Source organism: Zootoca vivipara, chromosome 2 (assembly GCF_963506605.1).
Source record: "Zootoca vivipara chromosome 2, rZooViv1.1, whole genome shotgun sequence".
Lineage (NCBI taxonomy): Eukaryota > Metazoa > Chordata > Lepidosauria > Squamata > Lacertidae > Zootoca > Zootoca vivipara.
Window position 1 is genome coordinate 35,145,431 of NC_083277.1, and position 22,224 is coordinate 35,167,654.

Here is a 22,224-nt window from a genome sequence, read left to right on the forward strand (position 1 = left end):
TATAAGTAAGGGGAAAGAATGGTTGTAGGAATTAGCCTTACACACACAACACCCTGCATTCTCTGAATGGATTAATGAATAATTGTGAACATATATTTCAATGTTTCAGTGGGAATATATATTTTTGTCTGATCTGTTTCTCCATAGCAGCAGTTGCTTTGCTATTTACCTTACCCCAAAAAACCCTAAAATGAATTATTCTGCTGTAATTACGAATATTAATAACACAGGCAGAGAATAAATTAGACCATTTGATGTTAGCTAAGTGTAAAAATATTCATGCAATAAAATCCTGTGGGTATGAAGTAAATACATTTATTTTCATTAGAGGAATGTGAGAATAACTACTTACAGTACGTCCTTTGGGGGAAACGAGCATACTATACCTCTTTATTAGATACCCCAGCCCTGTGCAATGTTAATATTTCATTCTGTTCATATTCAAGCATCCTGGTCTGCACTGCTGTAGGATAGCAAACACTTATGCAGGAGCAAAACTCAAACTCCAAATTAGATTCCAGATTCACTTCCAAGTCAGCTCTAATCCGCCAGCCTTTAGAACTGCATTTGCAACTTGGAACTTAATTTTCAATCATTCATTCATTCGTTCATTCACACGGCATCATAACCTGGTGGAACACTTGCTAGTAAAAGGGGTGGTGCAAACGAAACTCAATTTTAAGGGCTTGTTTTTTCTCTGCTCAGCCTGCAACAGCACCACTCCTCAACAGAGCTTGGATCTAGTGTACTTTATGCTGGGTTAATATACAATAGCCTAAATTCCTGTTATTTTGTCTCCATGCCCTAAATCCCCAAACAGGTGTTTTACAATGGTATTTGCTGGCAAGTTGAAATTTTGTTTCCTTCCCTCCTTCCTTACACAAACTATATGCTACTAATAAATTATATATTACTAGTGTCATTCAGCCCATTCAGTAAACGGGCGCTAGCCGGGCGGGAACGGAGGGGAAGCCCTGGGACCGTGCAGGCGTCGCCTCCATCGAGCGCCTGAGGCCCACCGGCCCCTCCTCTGCCTCCTCCCGCTGTCCCGAATGGCGACGGCCTCCTCCACCTCCCTTCTCCTCCTCACCTGAGGAGAAGGAAGAGGCCTCTGCCTCCACCTCCCGCAGCGCGCCTCAGGTAAGCGCGCCGCCCCTCGCTCTCCCGCCTCATGTCACTCCGCCGCAGCTCCCGCTCTCGCCCCACCACCCAGCGAGTGCCTGAGGCCCACCGACCCCTCCTCCGCCTCCTCCCGCTGTCCCGAGTGGCGACGGCCTCCTCCACCTCCCTGGTGCAGCGGAGTGACACGGGGCGGCGAGGCGGGAGAGCGAGGGGCGGCACGCTTACCTGAGGCGCGCTGCAGGAGGCAGCGGCGGCAGAGGCCTCTTCCTTCTCCTCAGGAGAAGGGAGGTGGAGGAGGCCGTCGCCACTCGGGACAGTGGGAGGAGGGGCCGGTCTGCGCTCCAAGTCTCTGCGTCCAATCCCTGTGTCCGTGGGACACATCTGCAGTAGCGCGGACACAGGGACTGGATGCAGAGACACAGGGACTTTATTATAGAGGATGTCACTTTTCAGATCCTTCCTTCATTATCACAAAGCGTGGTTTGAGTTTGCGAATGTACCACATGCAAAGCAGGGTTTACATGTGCTTCTTTGATTTCATTTTTCATCTGTATAGCAGTGAAAGCTCACTTCTAGCCTTTTGATGGGGAGCAACCATCCTAGCTACGATTTAACAATTATATGTGAATTCACATGGCAAACTTTGGCACAAACTGTGGTTTGCAATGCCTGATTTAAATCATGGTTTGATGTTTGTGTTTGGCAAATTAACACAAATAATGGTTAATTCCATAAAAGTGTGTGTCTTCCTGTTATCCTGCCCTGCTGATGCCTTAAGACTTTCAGAGGAAGCTCTTTTTGTGTACCACTGCTTGGTGAGGAGCACCATGTGACGATGCAACAAAAGGCATTCTCTTTAGTGTTGCTCTGCTCGTGGAATCTTCTTCTCTGGCAATCACTCATAGCTGAGTAAGATTGTCTTGCATGAAAAAATCATGGATACAGCTGCCGAGCTGCTCAACTGCCTCATTCCTTGAGTCAGAGCAACTGAATCTGTATCTACTGCCCATGTGCCGGTTCATGACTAAGGGCTTCCAGATTTCACAGTCCTGCCCCCATTACCATTTGCCAGTCACCATGGGACTTTGAGGGTTTGGGTTTGGGATGGGTTTTTGGAAGACACCTGTGCATGAATTTGTTTTATGTGTGTAGGTCAGTGACGCTGACGAACGCACATTCTTCGCAGTAAGGCTCTATTCCGATGGCATGAATATCGCGGCGACCGGTAGATTCTTATCTGCTGCAGCCTTCATCCACCTTCACAGCCGTTGTAACATACCGCTTGTTATCTTCCGCCTGTTCTGCTGTTGAGGACTTCTTGGATCATTCTTTGTCTAGGTCCTTCCCTTTGACCTGAGTGCCTTGGGTGACCCTGCTGGGAGTACGAGACTCCTGACGGCTTCGCTTGCAAGGGTCATGCCCATTCACCATGACAAGGTGATGATCCCATGAGTGAGGCTTGTGGAATGCCCTCCTTTTAGAAGCATGATTTTGGCACCCTCCCTTCAGATGTCAAGATAAAGAACTATACAACTTTAAGAAGACATCTGAAGGCAGCCCTGTATTGGGAAGTTTTTAATCCTTGGTGTTTTACTAGGTTTTTATGTATGCTGTAAGCTGCCCACCAAAATAATTATAATTGTACTTTTAGATACAGTGGAACCTCGGGTTATGTACCATCCTTCTTACGAATGCTTTGGGAGCTAGGATGTAGGGAAAAAAATGGGGGTCCTCCAGTTGGATGGCCACTGCTGCTTCTGAGCACCTTCCTTGCTGTGCACCTCCTGCTGCCCAGGCAGAACCCTTTGTGCTAATTGGCTCTCAGCAGCAGCAGTGTCGCCACAGGCTGGCAGAAGAGGAAGAAAGCGGCCACGGGCTAGCCTGTGAATTGGGATGCCAGAGACAGAGGCCTTGAAGCTTGCAGCAAAGGAACCAGCAGAGCTGGGAGGCTGCATAAACCTATTCTGGCTGCCCTTCTGTGACTTACCTAGGCTGCCCATCCACAGCCCCTCATTACACTATATTTCACAGGAGCCCTCTGTCGGTGACCATGTGAAGTATTGTGTGACAACAGAGAAGTGCACCCGTACATATAGAAAGAAGTGCAGTTTTGTGAACTACTTAGAGGTATAGACATTTTCTTAAATAAATAATTTTAACTATGTACAGGAACCATGATGCTTGAGATATGTCTGGCTAATAAGCTTCACTGTCAGCAGATGAACAGTTTTTAGTTTATTTTTTTTTTATTTCATTAAATCAATCTGCATGTTACAAATACTGCATGTTTTTCAGTGCTGATCATTTGAGGCACTGAAGGAAGTGTAAGGTAACTTGCAATCTAATTAAATGTTCCACTTGTCGGTGGGGGTCTTTGATATGTTTCTTTTCATTCCCTATTACAGCAGCACTGCAGAGCAGGAAAACAAAAAACAAAAATCCAATGTGCTCTTAGTAACTAAGAGCCCCAACAGTATTTTCCCATGTTTGCAATTTGTAAACAGTCTTTGGCGCTTTGTCTGAATACACACCGAACCATTCACAAGTGTTAGGTCCACCGCAAGGTGGCAAACTAGGGTGTGTGAATCCATCATGACTCCATCTAACGATGGGTCATAATACAGCTGTGAGTGTTGAATTGGCTTTCCTTGTGCGGGTGATATTAAAAAAAAAATCAAAGAAAGGGGAATTTAGAAAATGAATGGACTGAATTCGTTTAGAAGGCAACCAAATAGATACCTGATACTACACCACTGAGCTTGGCAGGCGATTTCTAATCCTGAGATGCATGGCTTGTGTTGAGAGCATCGTGATCATGGCTAGTTATTGCACTTTCATGCTGTGTGAAGTCACATTAGTATCTGTCAGCATAGCATCACCCAAGCTGAGACTGCTGTCTGGGTTTTTGACCCACATTGACATTGTGATCCTTCCTTGTCTCTGTAGCCTGCTCTCATGTGAGCTTTTTTTTTGCAGGCATAAAGGTCAGCTTTCTCACACCAAGCTAGTATTTAGCTTATGTATCTATTGATTTACAATACCTCTTATTTACAAAAGGTCTCTCTGCATTTGATTGACTCTGCTTTAAATCCTGGACACCTGAACAAATACTGAACGTGGTAAAGCAGTAGAACTGAGGGCGGCAAGCTGTGTTGTTTGGCTTGTCAACACTGATATTGTAGTCTCATATTATTGTTTGCAGACACTGATGGGATAAAAGGCTCGCTTGCACCTCCTCAAATTTCAGCAGGCAAAAGACACTGTGTTCCAGTTAGAGTTAGAACTGGGAAGATATGAGAATTTGGGGGTGATTCTCCCTGGGTGGCAATGGAAGTTTGCTGTGACTCAACTTCACTTACAGCCTGGAAAATGGGAATAATACCAGGCTTCTCCATAAGGGCCTGAGAAATGCATTATATTAACAATAGAGATGGGCTATAAAATCAATTCGCAACACCGCTGTTGCTGCACTTAAGTTTTCCTTTTAAGATTTATAGATTTGTTTATGTGTTATATCGTTTAAGGAAGCAATGTTTGGAGTCCTTCAGGTGTCTGACTTAAAAGCATATTTGCAGAGCAATCCAAAACGTGGCTGAATATCGGTGGGGCATGATGGACCGGTGGAGCTACTTCCGCCTTTGCAGTCCTGTTGTTCATTCCAACTAGGGCAGAAGGCGTTGGAGCTAGCATAGGGATTGGTCCAAATGCCATCAAGCGATAACAGTGGGACCAACTCAGACAGAATTGGGGACTCTATGTGAATGGAGACCCCTGTGGAGGGAGACACCCACCCCATCCAAACCTGCCCTCAGCATGGCAGACTGGGAGTCGGTTCTAGCAGCTATATTCAGAAGCATTGCTGCCTTCAACCATGGCAGCAGATAATAGCTAGTAACCAACCATAGCCCTTTCCTCCATGAATTTGTCCAATCCTCTTTTAAAGCCATCCAAGTTGGTGGCCATCACGGCCTCCTGTGGAAGCATACTTTAACTATGCACTACATGAAGAAATACTTTCTTTTATCTGGATCTTCCAACATTCAGCTTCATTGGGTGTCTACAAATTCTAGTGTTATGAGAGAGTGAGAGACCAAAAAAACAAAAACAATCTCTAGTCGTTTTGTCCATGCTATGGGACAGTTTTCAGCTACCTTGTACTATTGTATGGTGCAAGAAGCTTCCTGAGCTTGGTACTAAGGACAATTTGCCAGAACCTCAGATACAGGAAGATTTCTTCCAGTTATTCAGTGGTCTAAACGGAGATCTTGTTGAGAGAGAATTTTTAAGTGGCTTTGGACAGTGACCGTAAAGATTGTCAGAGGAAGCATGAACAACTGACAGGGGAAAGCACCATAACTCAGTGGTCAATAACATGTTTCCCATTATTCTAGTTAAGATTAAAGTTGGGTATTAGAGCTAAGAAAGGTTTTCTGGGAGCCACTGCCAGTCAAAGAACAGTCCTGGGCTAGATGGACCAAGAGCTCTTCAATATAAGAGAGCTTCATGAGTAGATAAATCTCATCAACTGAAATCAATGGCATTTAAATATGTGTCCTGAGAATTCACAATGTGCGGTGTAGTGATTATCTTGTAAAGTGTGGTTGAGAAATGCAAAATGTACAATGGCTATATTTTAGTATCTTCAATAGTTAAAGGTAAAGGTCAAGGTAAAGGGACCCCTGACCATTAGGTCCAGTCGTGACCGACTCTGGGGTTGCGCGGTCATCTCGCATTATTGGCCGAGGGAGCCGGCGTATAGCTTCCAGGTCATGTGGCCAGCATGACAAATCCACTTCTGGCAAACCAGAGCAGCACATGGAAACGCCGTTTACCTTCCCGCTGTAGCGGTTCCTATTTATCTACTTCCATTTTGACGTGCTTTCGAACTGCTAGGTTGGCAGAAGCTGGGACCAAGCAACGGGAGCTCACCCCGTCACAGGGATTCGAACCGCCAACCTTCTGATCAGCAAGCCCTAGGCTCAGTGGTTTAACCACAGCGCCACCTGGGTCCCTATCTTCAATAGTTACTTCCTAGAAACTGTAAATGTCTACCTTCTTATACTTTCTTGGGGCATCCCCAGACTGCGGCCTTCCAGATGTTTTGGCCTACAAACCCCCATGATCCCTAGCTAATAGGGTCAGTGGTCAGGGATGATGGGAATTGTAGTCCAAAACATCTGGAGGGCCGCAGTTTGGGGATGCCTGAGGTAGAACTTCAGTCAGCAGCAGCAGATGCTTTCACCCACAACCCTTTGTCTATCTGAAATCCTTCTCCTCTTTCCATCAGAAGAGCCTCATATTATTCCAGGTCCTATATATAATTTGTGGTCTGTTCCCTATTGGCTCACCTTCTTCAATCATTTCCCCTCACCAGCTACCCACTGAGCAAGCATCTAATTGAAACATTTTTTTGCTTTTTATTTTTTGTAAATATTTTTTATTCATTTTCCAATTCAAAAAGAATTCATATTAATAACAAATCAAACCAAACCTTTCCACATTCAAAAATAAGGAATGGTCAAATAAATTGTCAAATAAAACAAGATAATCAGTTATACCAGCAACTGATTGATAGAGAGAGGAGATTTTTAATATCAGGATTGGAAAACTGTGAAGTAATAGAGAAGATAGCAGAAAGATAAAGGATGGATATTTGGCTTTTGAAATCCAGAACACGGGAAGTCCTATTGAAATTAATTAATTTGGACTATATAATTGGCTATATTGTCATTTTTCGCTTTTTAAATAAATCCAGCCTCGTCCATAGCCTCAGAACCCTTCCCAAATTTCTTAGTATGAAAGAATGAGAGACTTTTGTTTCAGCTCTGACCATCCCCCCTCCACAAATAGTCAGTTTGCTAGGATGACGTCTTGAAACAGCTCTACCAGCTGATGTTTGTCTTGGAATCATGTCATTCCTTCTTGCAACAGGCATAGCAAGTCCTAAAACATCCATCTTGTATATGAATTATATATGTAATAATAATAATAACAACAACAACTCTCTCTTTTAGGATTTGATACCTACTTTACTTCCCGCACACTGGAGAACAACAGAAGAAATGTGTGGTTTGCCGAATACTGGGAAGAAAACTTCAATTGCAAGTTAACGATTAGCGGGTCAAAGAAGGAAGACACAGATCGTAAATGCACGGGTAATTTCATTCTCTTTGTCCTTCCCATGATCCTGTACGTGGCCTGCATAAAATGTCTGTGTAGCTGGTTGGAGATAAGCCGAGAAAGGGAGACAGAGAGAATTTTTATCTGTTTTATAAAAATTGGAACTCAAAAGCACAAGTCTTACAAAGAAGAAGAAATAGATTAAGTAAAGAAGACACTTTTTCTGTTTCTGCCTGTCCATCCTCTAGGAACTGACATTTTTCATTGATTTTTGTGCTCATGAGAGAGAGAGAGAGAGAGAGAGAGAGAGAGAGAGAGAGAGAGAGAGAGAGAGAGAGAGAGAGGTGTTTGTATCATTTTGAATGTTTTCTTTATACATTTATTTCATAAAAGAGAAGTTGTAATCTGGGAAAGAGCAATGCTTTCTCCCGGTCTGGTACTGAAATAGATTTGAGTAGGGAATGCATCTCTCTTTGAGGGGAGATTCCTATATAATATGTGGATATATGTAAGGACTTAAGAGGAGCCCTACTGGGATCAAGGCTAACATCTACCTCGTCAGTCTTTTTCTTTACACAGTGTGAATGAAACCTAGAAGTTCCATGCAGTAATCATGTTTAGTGGCCATTAACAGACCTTTCTCCCATGAATTTCTTCAATTCCCCTTTATAGTCACCTGCCTTTGTTGAATCAACGTATTTTTATGGTGATTCCATGAATTAGGCATGCGTTGCTCTCTTGAATCTCCTGACAATCAGTTTCATTGGGGTATCCCTGTGTTTGAGTACTATTAGAGGCTTTTGCATATACCACATGTGATGTTTTGATTGAGCTATGCACCATGACCAAATATCTCTATCCTGGTTAGTCACTTTAGCTCAGTGGTGCCAGCTCAATCCCACCAATGTGACATTAGGATTATTTTAACAGCTATGTGCATACTCTTACTTACGTTAAGAACATTAGAAGATTCCCATCCAAAGGCCTATCCAGTCAAGTGGCTTGCCCAACGCATATGGGACATGAGCAGGTAGAGTTGCTCGAATCCCTTGTCCTACCCTCCACTTTGACTGCCCTCTTCTCCATCTTTTCCAGCTTCACATAATCCTTTTAGGGGAGCACACACAACATTCCAAATGTAGTCAGACCAGTTCCAGATTTACGTTTAAGCTAAACAAGCTATAGCTTAGGGCCCCAATCTCTTGGGGGGCCCCCCAAAAAAATAAAGGAAAAACAACAACTGGATGTGCATTTCCAAAATATAAGATAAAAAACAAATAAAATTAAACCTATCACACAGCAACAATATTTTGTGTTGTGTAGGCTCCTATTTGTTATGTGTAAATGGCTTTAGATACCTGTTAGGTCCATAAATTACCATATAGCATATATTCAACAACAAAAAACCAGCGACAATTTGTTGTTGACAAAGAACAGCTGGACATATAAAGGGCCCCATTACCTTCAGTAGTTTAGGGCCTCATCAAACCTAAATCCGGCCCTGAGTAGGGCTGTAGATTTAGACAAAAGCATTGTGCGTTTGGCAGGCTGTTTTCTATTCCTTTTCTAATGATCACAAACATGAAATTCACTTTTTTCCCCCACAGCAAATGCACACAGGGTCAATGTTTTCATCGATCCCTTTCTTGGCTAGTCTTTACCTCTGCAGGGCTGGTGGGCACATTAAATGAGTTGTTTGTGAATGTAACACTCTGGATCCAACCTACTGTTAATTGCGATAGTTAACAAAAACACCACGGGAGCCTATGGCTGGGCGATTGCCAAAGGTGATCAAGGCAGTAAAGATGTGATATAAACACACACACTCCCACCACTGCCACTATCAATGCTGCTTTTGAAAGCGAGAGTTGAGTTGGCTCTACAGTCTGTTCCCGCTACCACTTTGTTAGGACACGGCTTTGCACAAACGGAGAAATAAGATAAAAGTATCAGGCAGTCCAAGTCAGTGCAGTCTTGTCTTCTGCCTGACACCACACTAGAGAGATTTCTTTAGTTTGTATGCACAAGCGAACAAGAAAAATAAAATAATGGCTCTAATGTAATTCTGTGTTTGCTGTGTCTGCTTTGAGATATATCCAAGTGCGACCATATTTTCAAGTGCCTCTGGATGCGTTTTCCTGCTTTAATGTACCAACAAACTCCCTCCCACTAATGAACCATGGCTATAAAAGGAGGCCCAAACATTTGACTGCAGTTGTAGCAGTTTCCCCTCATTAGATACAGTCTTAAATGTTGCCTGCCTTGTGCTCAACAAGGCATAATGAAGTGATATTGGGGTGACATCACCCTAAATGTCACCTTGTTGGATGGTAGGTGAGTCTGGGAGCTTTTCTAATTATCAGAGTCTGTAATTGGCCTGAAGGTGCGCTTCGGTTAATGGTATAGAGAATGAGATGCTTAGGGGGAGAGATGCCGTAAATGGCAGCTATTTTGTTAAAGACAGAGAGCACTGTATGTTTTTCCCCCATAGAGATTCAGCAGGAAAAGAAATGTGTCAGGCATACAAATGTAAGGCAGTAAGCATCCCGTTCTGATCTCCTACTTACTCTGGGATCTTTCAGTTGGCTTCTGTGGGAATTCTCCTGATTGAAGCTGGGGCAAGAGGAAGAGACAGAACAAAATGAGAAGGCCAATTCAGTCTCTGGGTTTGCTTATGGAAAAGAATGACACATAATTTAGTCTACTGTGGAAATAATGAGGCTTAAATGGGAACAACAGTATTGTGGTTGGCCCCAAATTTATGCCTTAAAAATAATAATGACCACACTCATATATGATTTCTCAGTCAGTGCACTCAAGGTGGCTCACACTTGAAAATACTTAGAAATACATAAATGGTTCAAAAGGCCAAAGAATAACACAGCAGCATTGAGAGCCAGTGTGGTGTAGTGGTTAAGAGGGGTAGACTCGTAATCTGGGGAACCGGGTTCGCTTCCCCGCTCCTCCACATGCAGCTGCTGGGTGACCTTGGGCTAGTCACACTTCTCTGAAGTCTCTCAGCCCCACTCACCTCACAGAGTGTTTGTTGTGGGGGAGGAGGGGAAAGGAGAATGTTAACCGCTTTGAGACTCCTTCGGGTAGTAATAAAGCGGAATATCAAATCCAAACTCTTCTTCGCTTCTTCTTCTTTCAAACCTTTGGTGATCTTTACAGGAGCAGATGTCACAAACTCCCTGCTCGGGTTGCAGCAGTTCAATAAGGTTTACTCCCAGAAAAGTATGCATACTATTGCGACTTCTATATTTGTGTTTCTGTGTTGTAGTGTTCTTTTTGACAACATAGTACCTTTTTAATGCTGCTGCTTCCAGTTGCAGCTAAGTGTCATAGTGTCAAAATCAAGAATGGACAAATCTGTTTATGGTACAAGAGAGTTTGTTTGTGTTTGTTCATTCATATGTGTGTTCCATGTCATATCCATCATTCTGCATGTTTGCCAAACATTTTGCCATAAAACACCCTTTTTTGTATCTGCATTATCCTAAAATACACATTTCCATATGCATTTTAACCCCAAATATGTATTTTATACACATTTTAGAACTTTTTTTGAGCTGAGGACTGTATTGCAATATTCAGAGAAGCATGGGGGGGGGGAAATCATTAACTGAATTAGGCCTAGTTACAGGTAGGTAGCCGTGTTGGTCTGATGTAGTCGAAGCAAATAATAATAATAATAATAAATCTTTCCAGTAGCACCTTAGAGACCAACTAAGTTTGTCATAGGTATGAGCTTTCGTGTGCATGCACACTTCTTCAGATACACTGAATTAGGCCTGCTAGCTTTAAAATGTGGACTGAACGAATCCCTCAGTTATCCCTAGCCAAAATAGCAGCGTAATAAATGTGATTCTAAGTATGGACTAAGCCCAACATCACTAAACCCACATTTCAGACCTGTGTAGAGATTGTGTGAATTGGTCCAAATGCCTATTCATAATAATTGCAAATTAATATTAATTATATGAGATTTGTTTAAACAACAACAAACAAACAAACCATGCAAAACCATACACACCAGAGCAACCGGATCAGCAACTATATCTATCTATCTATCTATCTATCTATCTATCTATCTATCTATCTATCTACTATCTATCTATCATCTACCAGTAACTATCTATCATTTCTTTCTTTCTTTCTTTCTTTCTTTCTTTCTTTCTTTCTTTCTTTCTTTCTTTCTTTCTTTCTTTCTTTCTTTCTTTCTCTCTCTCTCTCTCTCTCTCTCTCTCTCTCTCTCTCTCTCTCTGTGTGTGTGTGTGTGTGTGTGTGTGTGTGAGTGTGTGTGTGTGTGTGATGTTAGTTGCCCTTCTCAGTCCTCGTTAAGAATTGTGACAACAAAACTTGCATAGAATAGCCTAGAGAAAGGCAGAAACTAATGAGGGGAAAATGAGAAAAAGAAAGCCTCAAATGAACACCCCAAGGCTTGATAATGGAATATTAGCTATAAATTGAAATAAATAAGAAATCTGAAAAGGTACAGCAAGGGAGGGGGCTTTCTCACCACATTCCACCTTAGGGAAAATGTAGTCTGTGACATTTCAAGCAACTTCATGATGTATAATTCAAATCTCAGAGCATATTTCAGAGGACGGGTTTACATGAAGGTAGAGAGTTCTGTATATCTGCTGCAGGAAGACACACTTTTTAACTTGCCTGGAGAGAAAGTATGCCACAGTTTTATTTGTGGATAAAGCCACTTGACTTCAGAGTGACCTTGACTCCGCAGTTATTGCTATTCCACAGCGCCGTCTTAGGCGCCCCCGGTGCTGTGGTGCGCCGGATCCCTCCGGCGCCCTCCCGCCCCGTTTCCCAGCGCGGTGGGCGGGTGGGCGCCGCGCGCAGCACGGGTGCAACAGGCGCTGCTGCGCGGCAGGTGGGCGGGCAGGCGCAGCTGCGCGGCGGACCGTTGGGCCAGCGGGTGGGCACAGCTCGCGGCGCCCTCCTGGCGGGCTGGCGCCATGGTGCCCTGCGCCACCCAGCCTGCACAGAGGGCCGGCCCTGCTATTCCAGATGAAGTATCTAATGCCATAGTCAGTGGGGTGTTCTGGGATCAGTTTCAGCTTATGCAGACAGCTTATGTGGACAAGGTGTTTGTAGATATATGTCCAACCACACGACCATCCGCTCTGGCTTATTAATTCTAGCAGAGGGGGTTGGTGGTTCGGTCCAGAGCATCTGCAGGATTGTGCAGTAGGTATCCTAACTGCGAGAATGTGTGTACCTGTGTTTGTATGAGTTGTGGGATGTGAGGGATGGCAAGAGAGTGTGCCGCAGTACGTGATATTGTGGGGAGCGTTTGTCAGGCTGTGTGGGGTTGCAAGGTGTGTGTGTGTGTGTTGTGGGGGCTTGCAGTGTGTGTCAGGGTGACAGCACTGTGAGTCTAAGTCAAGGCCGGATTTAGGTTTGATGAGGCCCTAAGCTACTGAAGGTAATGGGGCTCTTTATATGTCCAGCTGTCCTGTGTCAACAACAAATTGTCGCTGTTTTTTGTGTGGAATATGTGCTATATGGAAATTTATGGACCTAATAGGTATCTAAAGCCATTTGCTGTATGTAGGTTTTATTTTTTTTATCTTATATTTTGGAAATGTAAATCCAGGGCTTTTTTCCCTTTAATTTTTTTTTGGGGGGGGGCTCAAGAGAATGGGGCCCTAAGCTATAGCTTGTTTAGCTTATACATAAATCTGGCACTGGTCTAAGTGTAGGATTTGGAGTGGAGTGAGACAGTGAGATCTCTAGCGTATGTGTATACAGTGGTACCTCGGTTTATGAACACAATTGGTTCCGGAAGTCTGTTCATAAACTGAAGCGTTCATAAACTGAAGCGAACTTTCCCATTGAAAGTAATGGAAAGTGGATTAATCTGTTCCAGACAGTCCGCGGAGTTCTTACACTGAAGCGTTCATAAACTGAAGCGAACTTTCCCATTGAAAGTAATGGAAAGTGGATTAATCCGTTCCAGACGGGTCCGCGGAGTACTTAAACTGAAGCGTTCATAAACTGAAGCATGGGTGTAATTGGTTCCGGAAGTCTGTTCATAAACTGAAGCGTTCATAAACTGAAGCGAACTTTCTCATTGAAAGTAATGGAAAATGAATTAATCCGTTCCAGATGGGTCCGCAGCGTTCATAAACTGAAAATTCATAAACCGAGGTGTTCATAAACCGAGGTTCCACTGTAGTTACTTTTAACCTGGATAACAACAGCAGATCCTTTGAGTTTTAAATGGTTGATTTGTCAGGGGCATAAATGACATTCAGTGAACATCTTGAAATCACTTCTTGTTTGGGGATAATGTAAACTGTGATCCTTTTATGGACATATAATTTTAATGTAAACTATGAATGCTTATGTGCCACTTTTTTTGTTAAAAATGAAATAAAAAAACAATGGAAATTGTCTACCTGCCTTGACAGCATATAGAGTAGCTCTGAAACTTGAAATCTAAGGCAGGGGGGTGAATCAATGTTACTTTTTTTTTTTCCAGTGCCCAGCCACACAAGGGCCTCATGTCTCACTCTGTCATCTTGGACACCAAAGAAATCATAACAGACATTTTGTTGTTCAAAGCAAAACCAAGGCGGAAACACTCTTGCACAGCTCAAGTGGGGAGGAAGAGGAGAAGTCACTCATTTTGACAAAGAAGGCCTAGGTTTAAATTAGAGGGAATTATTTTAGCAGTGATTTGGAGGAGGGATGTTGATGGAAGTTTGATAGTTTGTTTCACCTCCTTGTTTCACCTCCTCACTCTTTTACAGAGCAGGGGCACTTAAAAGAGTGGTGGACTAGCCAAGGTTTCTCCCACCTGTTCAAACTGATTTCCATTTACAAACAATTGCACTTAATTTAATGATTTTTCTCTCCTCCTCCTCCTTGTTTTTGTGTTAATGTTGGCTATAGTGCTTAAAGTGCTATCCTTCCACTCCCAACCTTAGCTGTAGAATTGGTGAGTGTGAGCTACTTTTCATCCCAGTGTTTTCTTGTTTCTTTTTTAATCTCTTACTCCTGCCCAAATCATATGAAAAAACTCCTAGCACAAAAAAAAACCCCTGTGTATGCATTAATTTGCATGCAGGTTGATTTCTCAAGAGGCATCTCTCTCATGTCAGATTGGTTTGTTTGTTTGTTTTGTTTGTTTGTTTGTTTTATCACCCTTCATATGTAGATATCAGGGTGGTTCACAACATGAAAATACAAGTTATTTAAAAAACAAAACAAAATGCATAATAAAAACAAGAACACAAAACCCCCGCATAAACCAATACCTCTCCTCCCCCCTGCCCCAAGCCCTTTCAAAAACACATTTAAAAAGGTAACGGTAAAGGGACCCCTGACCATTAGGTCCAGTTGTGACCGACTCAGGGGTTGCGGTGCTCATCTTGTGTTATTGGCCGAGGGAGCCAATATGTGGCCAGCGTGAAAAAGCTGCTTCTGGCGAACCAGAGCAGCCACACAGAAACACTGTTTACCTTCCCGCTTGGTCCCTATTTATCTACTTGCACTTTGACATGCTTTCGAACTGCTAGGTGGGCAGGAGCTGGGACCGAGCAACGGGAGCTCACCCGTCGCAGGGATTCGAACCACCGACCTTCTGATCGGCAAGCCCTAGGCTCTGTGGTTTAACCCACAGCGCCACCTGTGTTAAAAGGGTATCAGATGTTAATTTTCAGACCAATTGCGCTCAAAACAGTGGGAGAGGTTTTAAATGATTTCTCTCTTACCTACCTTAACTTTGTAAGACACACACACACACACACACACACACACACACACACACACACACACAAACAATCAAAATGTCTCCCCCACAAAGCTCTCAGTGTATTTCCCTGAAATTCAGCACATTAAATCTACTCTGGGGGGGACAGCTGTTCCTGAGAATTTTATCTACTTCTATCAAAAGGGGAGTGAAATATTATAAGCCATTCTTATACGCTTGTAAACATATATACCACAGAGTGACTCAGAACATATTGAGCTGCTTCTCAAAGTGACAAACTGAAGTACAAACTGAATCTTGTGTCTTGTGCACACCCTTATACGCTTACTGATTTTTATAATAATACAGTCCAGTCGGGAGAAATATGTGCAAGTTTTTTTCTGAGTTTCAGAATCCGGAAATAGCTACTCTGAGTTTGGGAGCTGTTGATCTTTTGTTGAAAGTGGCAAAAAGCTTTGTAATGGGTCAGATTCCTTTCTTTGATAAATATGCACAACTCACATTAAACACAGTAGGAGCTGTGTGTACATGCCTGAGGGCAGCTTTTGGTCCAGTGTGTGCTTCTGAATGACAACTTTAAAGGCAGCAATTATTTATTTTTTGATAGAACTTGGCAAGTACTGAAGATTGCTACTTTTCTTACCAAAATGCTTCTACAGTATGTTTAAAATGCATAGATTTCATCAAGGGAGTTTGTTTGGCCTATTTATTTGCCCACCAAACTATATATTACAAATCCTTACAAATGATTACTCTTTGTTCTCCAGCACATCACACGCCCATTTTAAAATAAAATAATACTTTGGGGGATGTTTTATGTTTTATTCTGGATTGAAAACCTTAGTCTTTACTTATATCATTCTTAGCTTGGGAATGAGCCAGCTACCAAATGTAAGGGCTTTTGATTTCTATCGATTTCAGTTGCTGAGATTTACAGTGCAATCCTATAGAAGGCTGCTCAGAAGCAAGCTCCATTGAGTTAAATGTATAGGATTACACACCCAAACACATGCACTGAAATAAATGGGAGTTAACCAGGTCTGCCCAGTGCCGGATTTACGTACAGTCATACCTCGGGTTAAGTATGCTTCAGTTTGAGTACTTTCAGTTTAAATACTCCATGGACCCGGAAATGTTTACTTCCGAGTTCCGCCGTGCACACATGTGCAGAAGCAATCTGTGTGGTTCGCACATGCGCAGAAGCGCTCTATTGGCTCTTCGTGCATGCGCGCTGTCGGCAGTCGGATTAAGTACTTTTCGGGGTGTGAATGGCACCCCGGAAGCAATTAAGTATTTAACCCGAGGTACCACTGTTTAAGCTAAACAAGCTATAGCTTAGGGCCACACTCTCTTGGGGCCCCCCCAAAAAATTAAAGGAAAAAACCTGGATGTACATTTCCAAAATATAAGATAAAAAAATAAAACTTACATACAGCAACAGTGTTTTGTGTTGTGCAGGCTCCTATTTGTTATGCGCAAATGGCTTTAGATACCTATTAGGTCCATAAATTTCCATACAACATGTATTCAACACTAAAAAACAGCAACAATTTGTTCTTGACAAAGGACAGCTGGACATATAAAGGGCCCCGTTACCTTCAGTAGGTTAGGGCCTTATCAAACCTAAATTCAGCCCTGGGTCTGCCCAACGTGAAGGTTTGGCCCAAAATATTTTGCTGCCTGAGGCAAAGAAAATGACGTTGCCTCCCTCCATTCTACATACAAAAACTGGTCAGAGTAGCTTCATCCCTCACTCATGAGGACCACAACCTAACTTAGAGAGCACAGGCTCTCTGTCTTGTTTGCCGCCCTCCAGTATCCATTGCCAGGCTTGGCCCAACCATGAGGCAAGGTGAGGCAACCACCTCAGCTGGCAGAACCCATGGAGAAATGGAAATCTTTATTCCCCCCTTGTTCTTAATGTAGATCTTCACTGAACCCTTCTTTCCTGGCAGAGAGCAGGGAGCCGTTTTGGGGGCTGCCTCAAGTGCCAAAATGTCTTGAGGCGGCCCTGCCTGCTGCCTGAGGCAGCTGCTTCACTCTGCATAATAGTAGGGCCAACGCTGCCCAATCAAACTCAGCCTCCTACATTGATGCCTGCTGGGTATTTAAATAGCAGGATTTATTGCGTTCATAACAGCAGCGTGCCAGGCTGCAAAGCAGTAGCCATGCCCTGGTGGCTGCAGTATTGTGCTCACTGGGTTGGGGCAAGAGAGGGGCAATATGGAGGTTCTCTGGGTTGTCAGTGACTCCATATACACTGTGGGCTGCCAACAACAAACTGGAGTTCCCCCAACCTCTCCCAGTTTCCGACCCAGGAAGCACACTCTTCCTGCACTCGACAGTAGGACTCGAACCAATGGCTTCAAATTACAAGGAAGGAGATTCTGACTAAACATTAGGGAGAACTTTCTGACAGTAAGAGCTGCTCAGCAGTGCAATGGTTTCCCTGGGGAGGTGGTGAACTTCCCTTCCTTGGAGGTTTTTAAGCAGAGGTTGGATGGCCACCTGTCATGGATGCTTTAGCTGAGAAGTCCTGCCTTGCTAGGGGTTGCACTAGATAACCCTTGGGGTCTCTTCCAACTCCACAATTCTAGGATTCTTCCCAATGCTGGGAGGCTGGGCTTTTGGTGACAGTACTTACCAGTATAGAGTCTGGGCAGCTCTCTTTTTCACCTGACCGTGTCAGCCATTATGTGCATTATCTATGTGCATTTTTACCGAAGGAAAAACTGCTGGAAGGGCAGCAGTATTGCTCAGCAATAGAAATCATTAAGAGTGACTGTTATGTGGTAATTTGTAAAATGGATGATGTTAGAAGTAAATAAGAATATGAAACACAGTGATATTAAATCATAGAGACTCATCAAGAATGGCACATGGGAAACCTCTTGAACGAAATTGTCTTAATTTGGAGTTAATTTGTCTAATTGGGTTAAAATTGGAAAATCAATAAAAATAATTGGCAAAAAAAACCCTATTGCTCAGCCTCCCCTTGCCCTATGCACTGCTGCTGGTTTCTACTGGGATTCTTATCTATGGTTGCTGGGCTTGTTAGGTTACAGGCATACAGAATTCCCCTTAACAGGAGTTAAATGTACGCATCTAGCAGCCAGTGAAGTAACTTGTAATTTGGTTGGCTGCTGCAAAGGTTGTTGGGCAAATTCTACTGGCTTGGCTTTGACGGTAATAACTGTGATTCATATCCACACAGCATAGCTGTCAAGTTTTCCCTTTTCTCGCGAGGAAGCCTATTCAGCATAAGGGAATTTCCCTTTAAAAAACAGGCTTTTCTCATTACCAGTTTTGGTGGGTGGCACTCTGTGAGCTGATGGGTACTTTGTTTTGGCAGAGTTAAAAACCGGAGAGCCACTTGCATGCACTGATTACATAACCAGGTCAGAGGAATCATCTTGTTGATTGCAGGGAACCTTTATGCCATATGCATATAGATGAGCAATCAACCTTTGTGGTCTCCAAGTGGCCACACACCTCTTATAGATGCCTTGTAAGTGGGACTGAAAAGTTATTTTGCCGGAATGATAAGAAAGCAACTTTCTCATGTCTTGGACAGAATGCAAAATTATTCGGGGGAGCGGGTATACATGACATCCAACAAACTTTTACTCAAAGTAGACCCATTGAAAATAATAGGCCTATCTTAGTTGTAGTCATTAATTAAAGTGGGTCTACTCTGAGGAAACCTTAGTTAAATGCCACCCTATATTCATGAGCTGTAAAGGATATTTTGTAGAGAATCATTGAAAGTCTGGCAAAACACTATTTGTCTTGATAATGGGTTTAAAAATACTGATATTTTGAACCATATAGTATGGGCTACGGTGTGTCAGTCTCGAACAGAACTAGCACCCAAGGTATTGAAAGACCAGATGTCAGTGGCATGTTTATAGTCACCTTAGCTCAGAGCAATTATGACGGCTTGGCTGGCACATTGGCAATGGTACAATAGGAATGGAAACGTTAGTGGTAATTGCTGCTTCAGAATATACCTCTAGTGTGCACTTCTTAAAGGAATGTTGCTGAATCCATTTCCTATAAAGGGCACCCATCCTCATAGTTATAACCCGTTATTTAAAACCTTTATATGCAATAGTTTTTCAATGGAACCACATCAAAAGTGAATAATTTTGCAGGCTTTGTTCCTTTGGGATGATGGCATGCTCTGAAATAGAGATCACATCTACATGCAGAGGCCAGAATGCACTTGTGATAAACTCCCTGTTCAGGTACTAGGTGCACAGAGAATATGCAGTTTCTTCCCTCACAACCAGCTTCATAGTCCCCAAGAAAATAGAATGTAGCAAAGGAACGTGAATGAATAATTGCTGCTGCTCATTTGTTAAATATCTGCACCACCCTTCATCCGAGGATCACAGGGTGGTTTACAAAAAAAAAAAAAAATATCCATAACCCCCACAAAACCCCCACAAAAAAACACTACTAACATCCTGATCTGGCCATTGCAAAACCTGCATTCTTTGCAAATACAGTCCGCAGAAGGATCATCTTATGATAGCATTCTCACTTGTTTTGGTGCATTTCATATTCTGACATTCTATATGGTTCACTTGGTGACCCTGAGTTTGGGAATCAGCCTTCAGTGTTCCAAATAAGCAGAGCTTCTTGTTGTACAGTCAGCATAACCTCATAGGAAGTTGCCTTAAACACGTCTTCAGACCATTGCACCATCGTTAGAATCATAGAATCGCAGAGTTGTAAGGGACTCCTGAGAGTCATCTAGTCCAACCCTCTGCAATGCAGGAATCTTTTGGCCCAACATGGGGCTCGAACCCAGGAGCCTGAGATTAAGAGTCCCATGCTCTACTGACTGAGCTATCCCAGCCAGATCTAGCTCAGTGCTTTTTACATTGACTGTCAGCAACTCTTCAGGGGTTTAGAAAGAGATGTTTTTGAGCCCTACATGGAAAGACCATGGAGCCTTTTGTGAGTGAGGCATGTATGCTACCTTCTATCTATGGCCCTTCCATAAATCGGTCACCCCTAAATTTCTCTCTGATCTCTATCAGACTAGATCTCACACTTTGCTGTATAACAGGATTGCGATTCTCATCCTCCCCCCCCCAAAAAAAAGCTCAACAACTTTGGCTCATCCTCCCCCAACTCTTGCATAGCTGCCAAGTTTTTGCTTTTCTCGCGAGGAAGCCTATTCAGCATAAGGGAAAATCCCTGTAAAAAAGGGATAATTTGGCAGCTATGCTCTTGTCAATCCAATGGTTAGATCACTGTCAGTTGTTTTTTTTAATAGTGGGAGTAGATTGCAGTCTCTTGGAAGTTGGACAGCCCTGCTGTATAAGATTTGCAGTTTCTTATGTTCATGTCTGTGACCAACCAACCATTTAGCAGAAAGAACTAATACTTTTACCTAGTCTGTGAACTGTTGTCTTCAGTGGCCTGTTTATTTTGTGACTTAAAAAAAACAATAAACTATGAAGGAATTTGTTTATTTTTCTAGTCTTTCACCACATCCACGTTTCATTTTCTGACATATATGTTAGGGTGTAATCCTTTATTTTCTATTGAAAGCTACTTGGAGTGTGGAATACACACACACACACACACACACACACACACACACATTCCTTCTATCCCCCACCTTTTCCCCCAATGTGCTCAAGACACTACATGATTTCCCGTTCCTCATTTTATCTTCATGACAACTCTATGAAGAAGGTTAGACTGAGAGATGGCGAATGGCCTAGGGTGCTTCATGGCTGAATGGGGATTCAAACCCTGGTCTCTCAGGTCCTAGCCCAACACTCTAATCACTGCACCATCCTGGTTCTCTCTCTCTTAAATAACCATATCTCTAGTGAGGTATTGTTTATGGGGCAAAAGATCACCTGCCCCCTTTCTTTGTCTGCCAGTGACACATATATGAAGTCCTAGAACCAGCTTTCCTCTCTCCCTATTCGGATAGTCCCCTCTCTCATTGAAAGGCACAACCTGAAAACACGATGTAATCTAGGAATGGGGAACCTGTGACACTCCAGAGGTGCTGGGCTTCAACACACATGAACCCTGACCCTTGGCCATGCTGGCTGGGGGGCTAATGGGAGTTGGAGTCCAACAACTTCTGGAGGCCCCTCCACCATTTTTCCACCTCTGCTTTAATTTAATCAAAGCAAAACCAAATGTCCCACTTTGAAAGGTGCCCAGGAATTCTTTGCTGACTCTTATAAGAGACCGCAGGAGGAGAGTTTATATAAAGAAAATAATTGCCCTACTTTCTGGTCATTATTTCATACTCCCTTCTTGATAGCGCCCTGTCATCCCTGCAAATCCCAACAAACCCAATTTTATTCCGTCCAGGGGCAAAGATTACCCAGTTGATCACTTTTGATGGCAATAATCTTTGATGGCATGCCTTCTTTTTTTTAATCAAAGAATGACAGACAAGCCTGATGAAACTGACATTGAACTGGGTGGTTGGAGTTTGGAGCAGGGTAATTAGCCTGGTGAGTTAGTGTGGGCGCAACTTGTGCTGCAGCATTGCTGAAACGGAGTGTGGAGCTGATCAATCTCTTGGAGGGGAGGCCACTGAGAGCAGGACATAGCTATAGTAAATATTTTAAATATGTGTTTTTTATTTAGACCTAATAATTAACCATAGGATGCCATGGTAATCACCTTGGATAATTAGCTTTTTTTCATGTTGAAGCCTTTCTGTTCTGTTGCAAATTAAGACAAACTTCCCTCGAGACAATAACATATTACCGGTAAACCTCTTGTGTATGTTAGTCTTGTACGAAATATCACTCCATAGGCTATTTTGCTGTTGTTCTTGCTACTAAGGGAAATGTTATTCTCTTCCCCCTCCCCTGCAATTTAGGACACGGAGGAAGTGATAATACGTCTCAGAGCTGGGGTGTGGGTCTGTGCGGCCATTGGCAGGAAAAAAAATGGCATATGACAGAGGGCTGCTAATGGGAAATACTATTATAGAGGAAGACAATCTGATTGTATATTGATCACTCTACCTTATAAAGTGTCTTTGAACCAACAGTTTTGTGGTAACGTTTGTGATAGCCCCTCTGATTTTAAAGTTCTAATGCTGAATGCTGGGTCAATTAATGCTAGAACATTTGTCAGCCAGGATTTGAACATGCTCTCCTGGTGTGTATCGCAGGAGCCTGATTGAAAGAACCAGGAGTAAACTTGACTCCAATTAGCAGGTTCAACCCGGAGACAGGGAGGGGGTT

General features: G+C 43.0%; 1 protein-coding gene across 3 annotated transcripts in view; it reads left to right on the plus strand.

Annotated features, from left to right (window-relative positions):
• The window catches only part of GRM7 (glutamate metabotropic receptor 7), a 402,109-nt gene that overhangs the window by 238,759 nt on the left and 141,126 nt on the right, over window positions 1–22,224 (plus strand). For all 3 annotated transcript variants that reach the window (XM_035108097.2, XM_060271366.1, XM_060271367.1), the window contains exon 5: window positions 7,137–7,277. In XM_035108097.2, coding sequence (XP_034963988.1) covers window positions 7,137–7,277 — 141 coding nt within the window. The remainder of the gene's footprint in view (window positions 1–7,136; window positions 7,278–22,224) is intronic.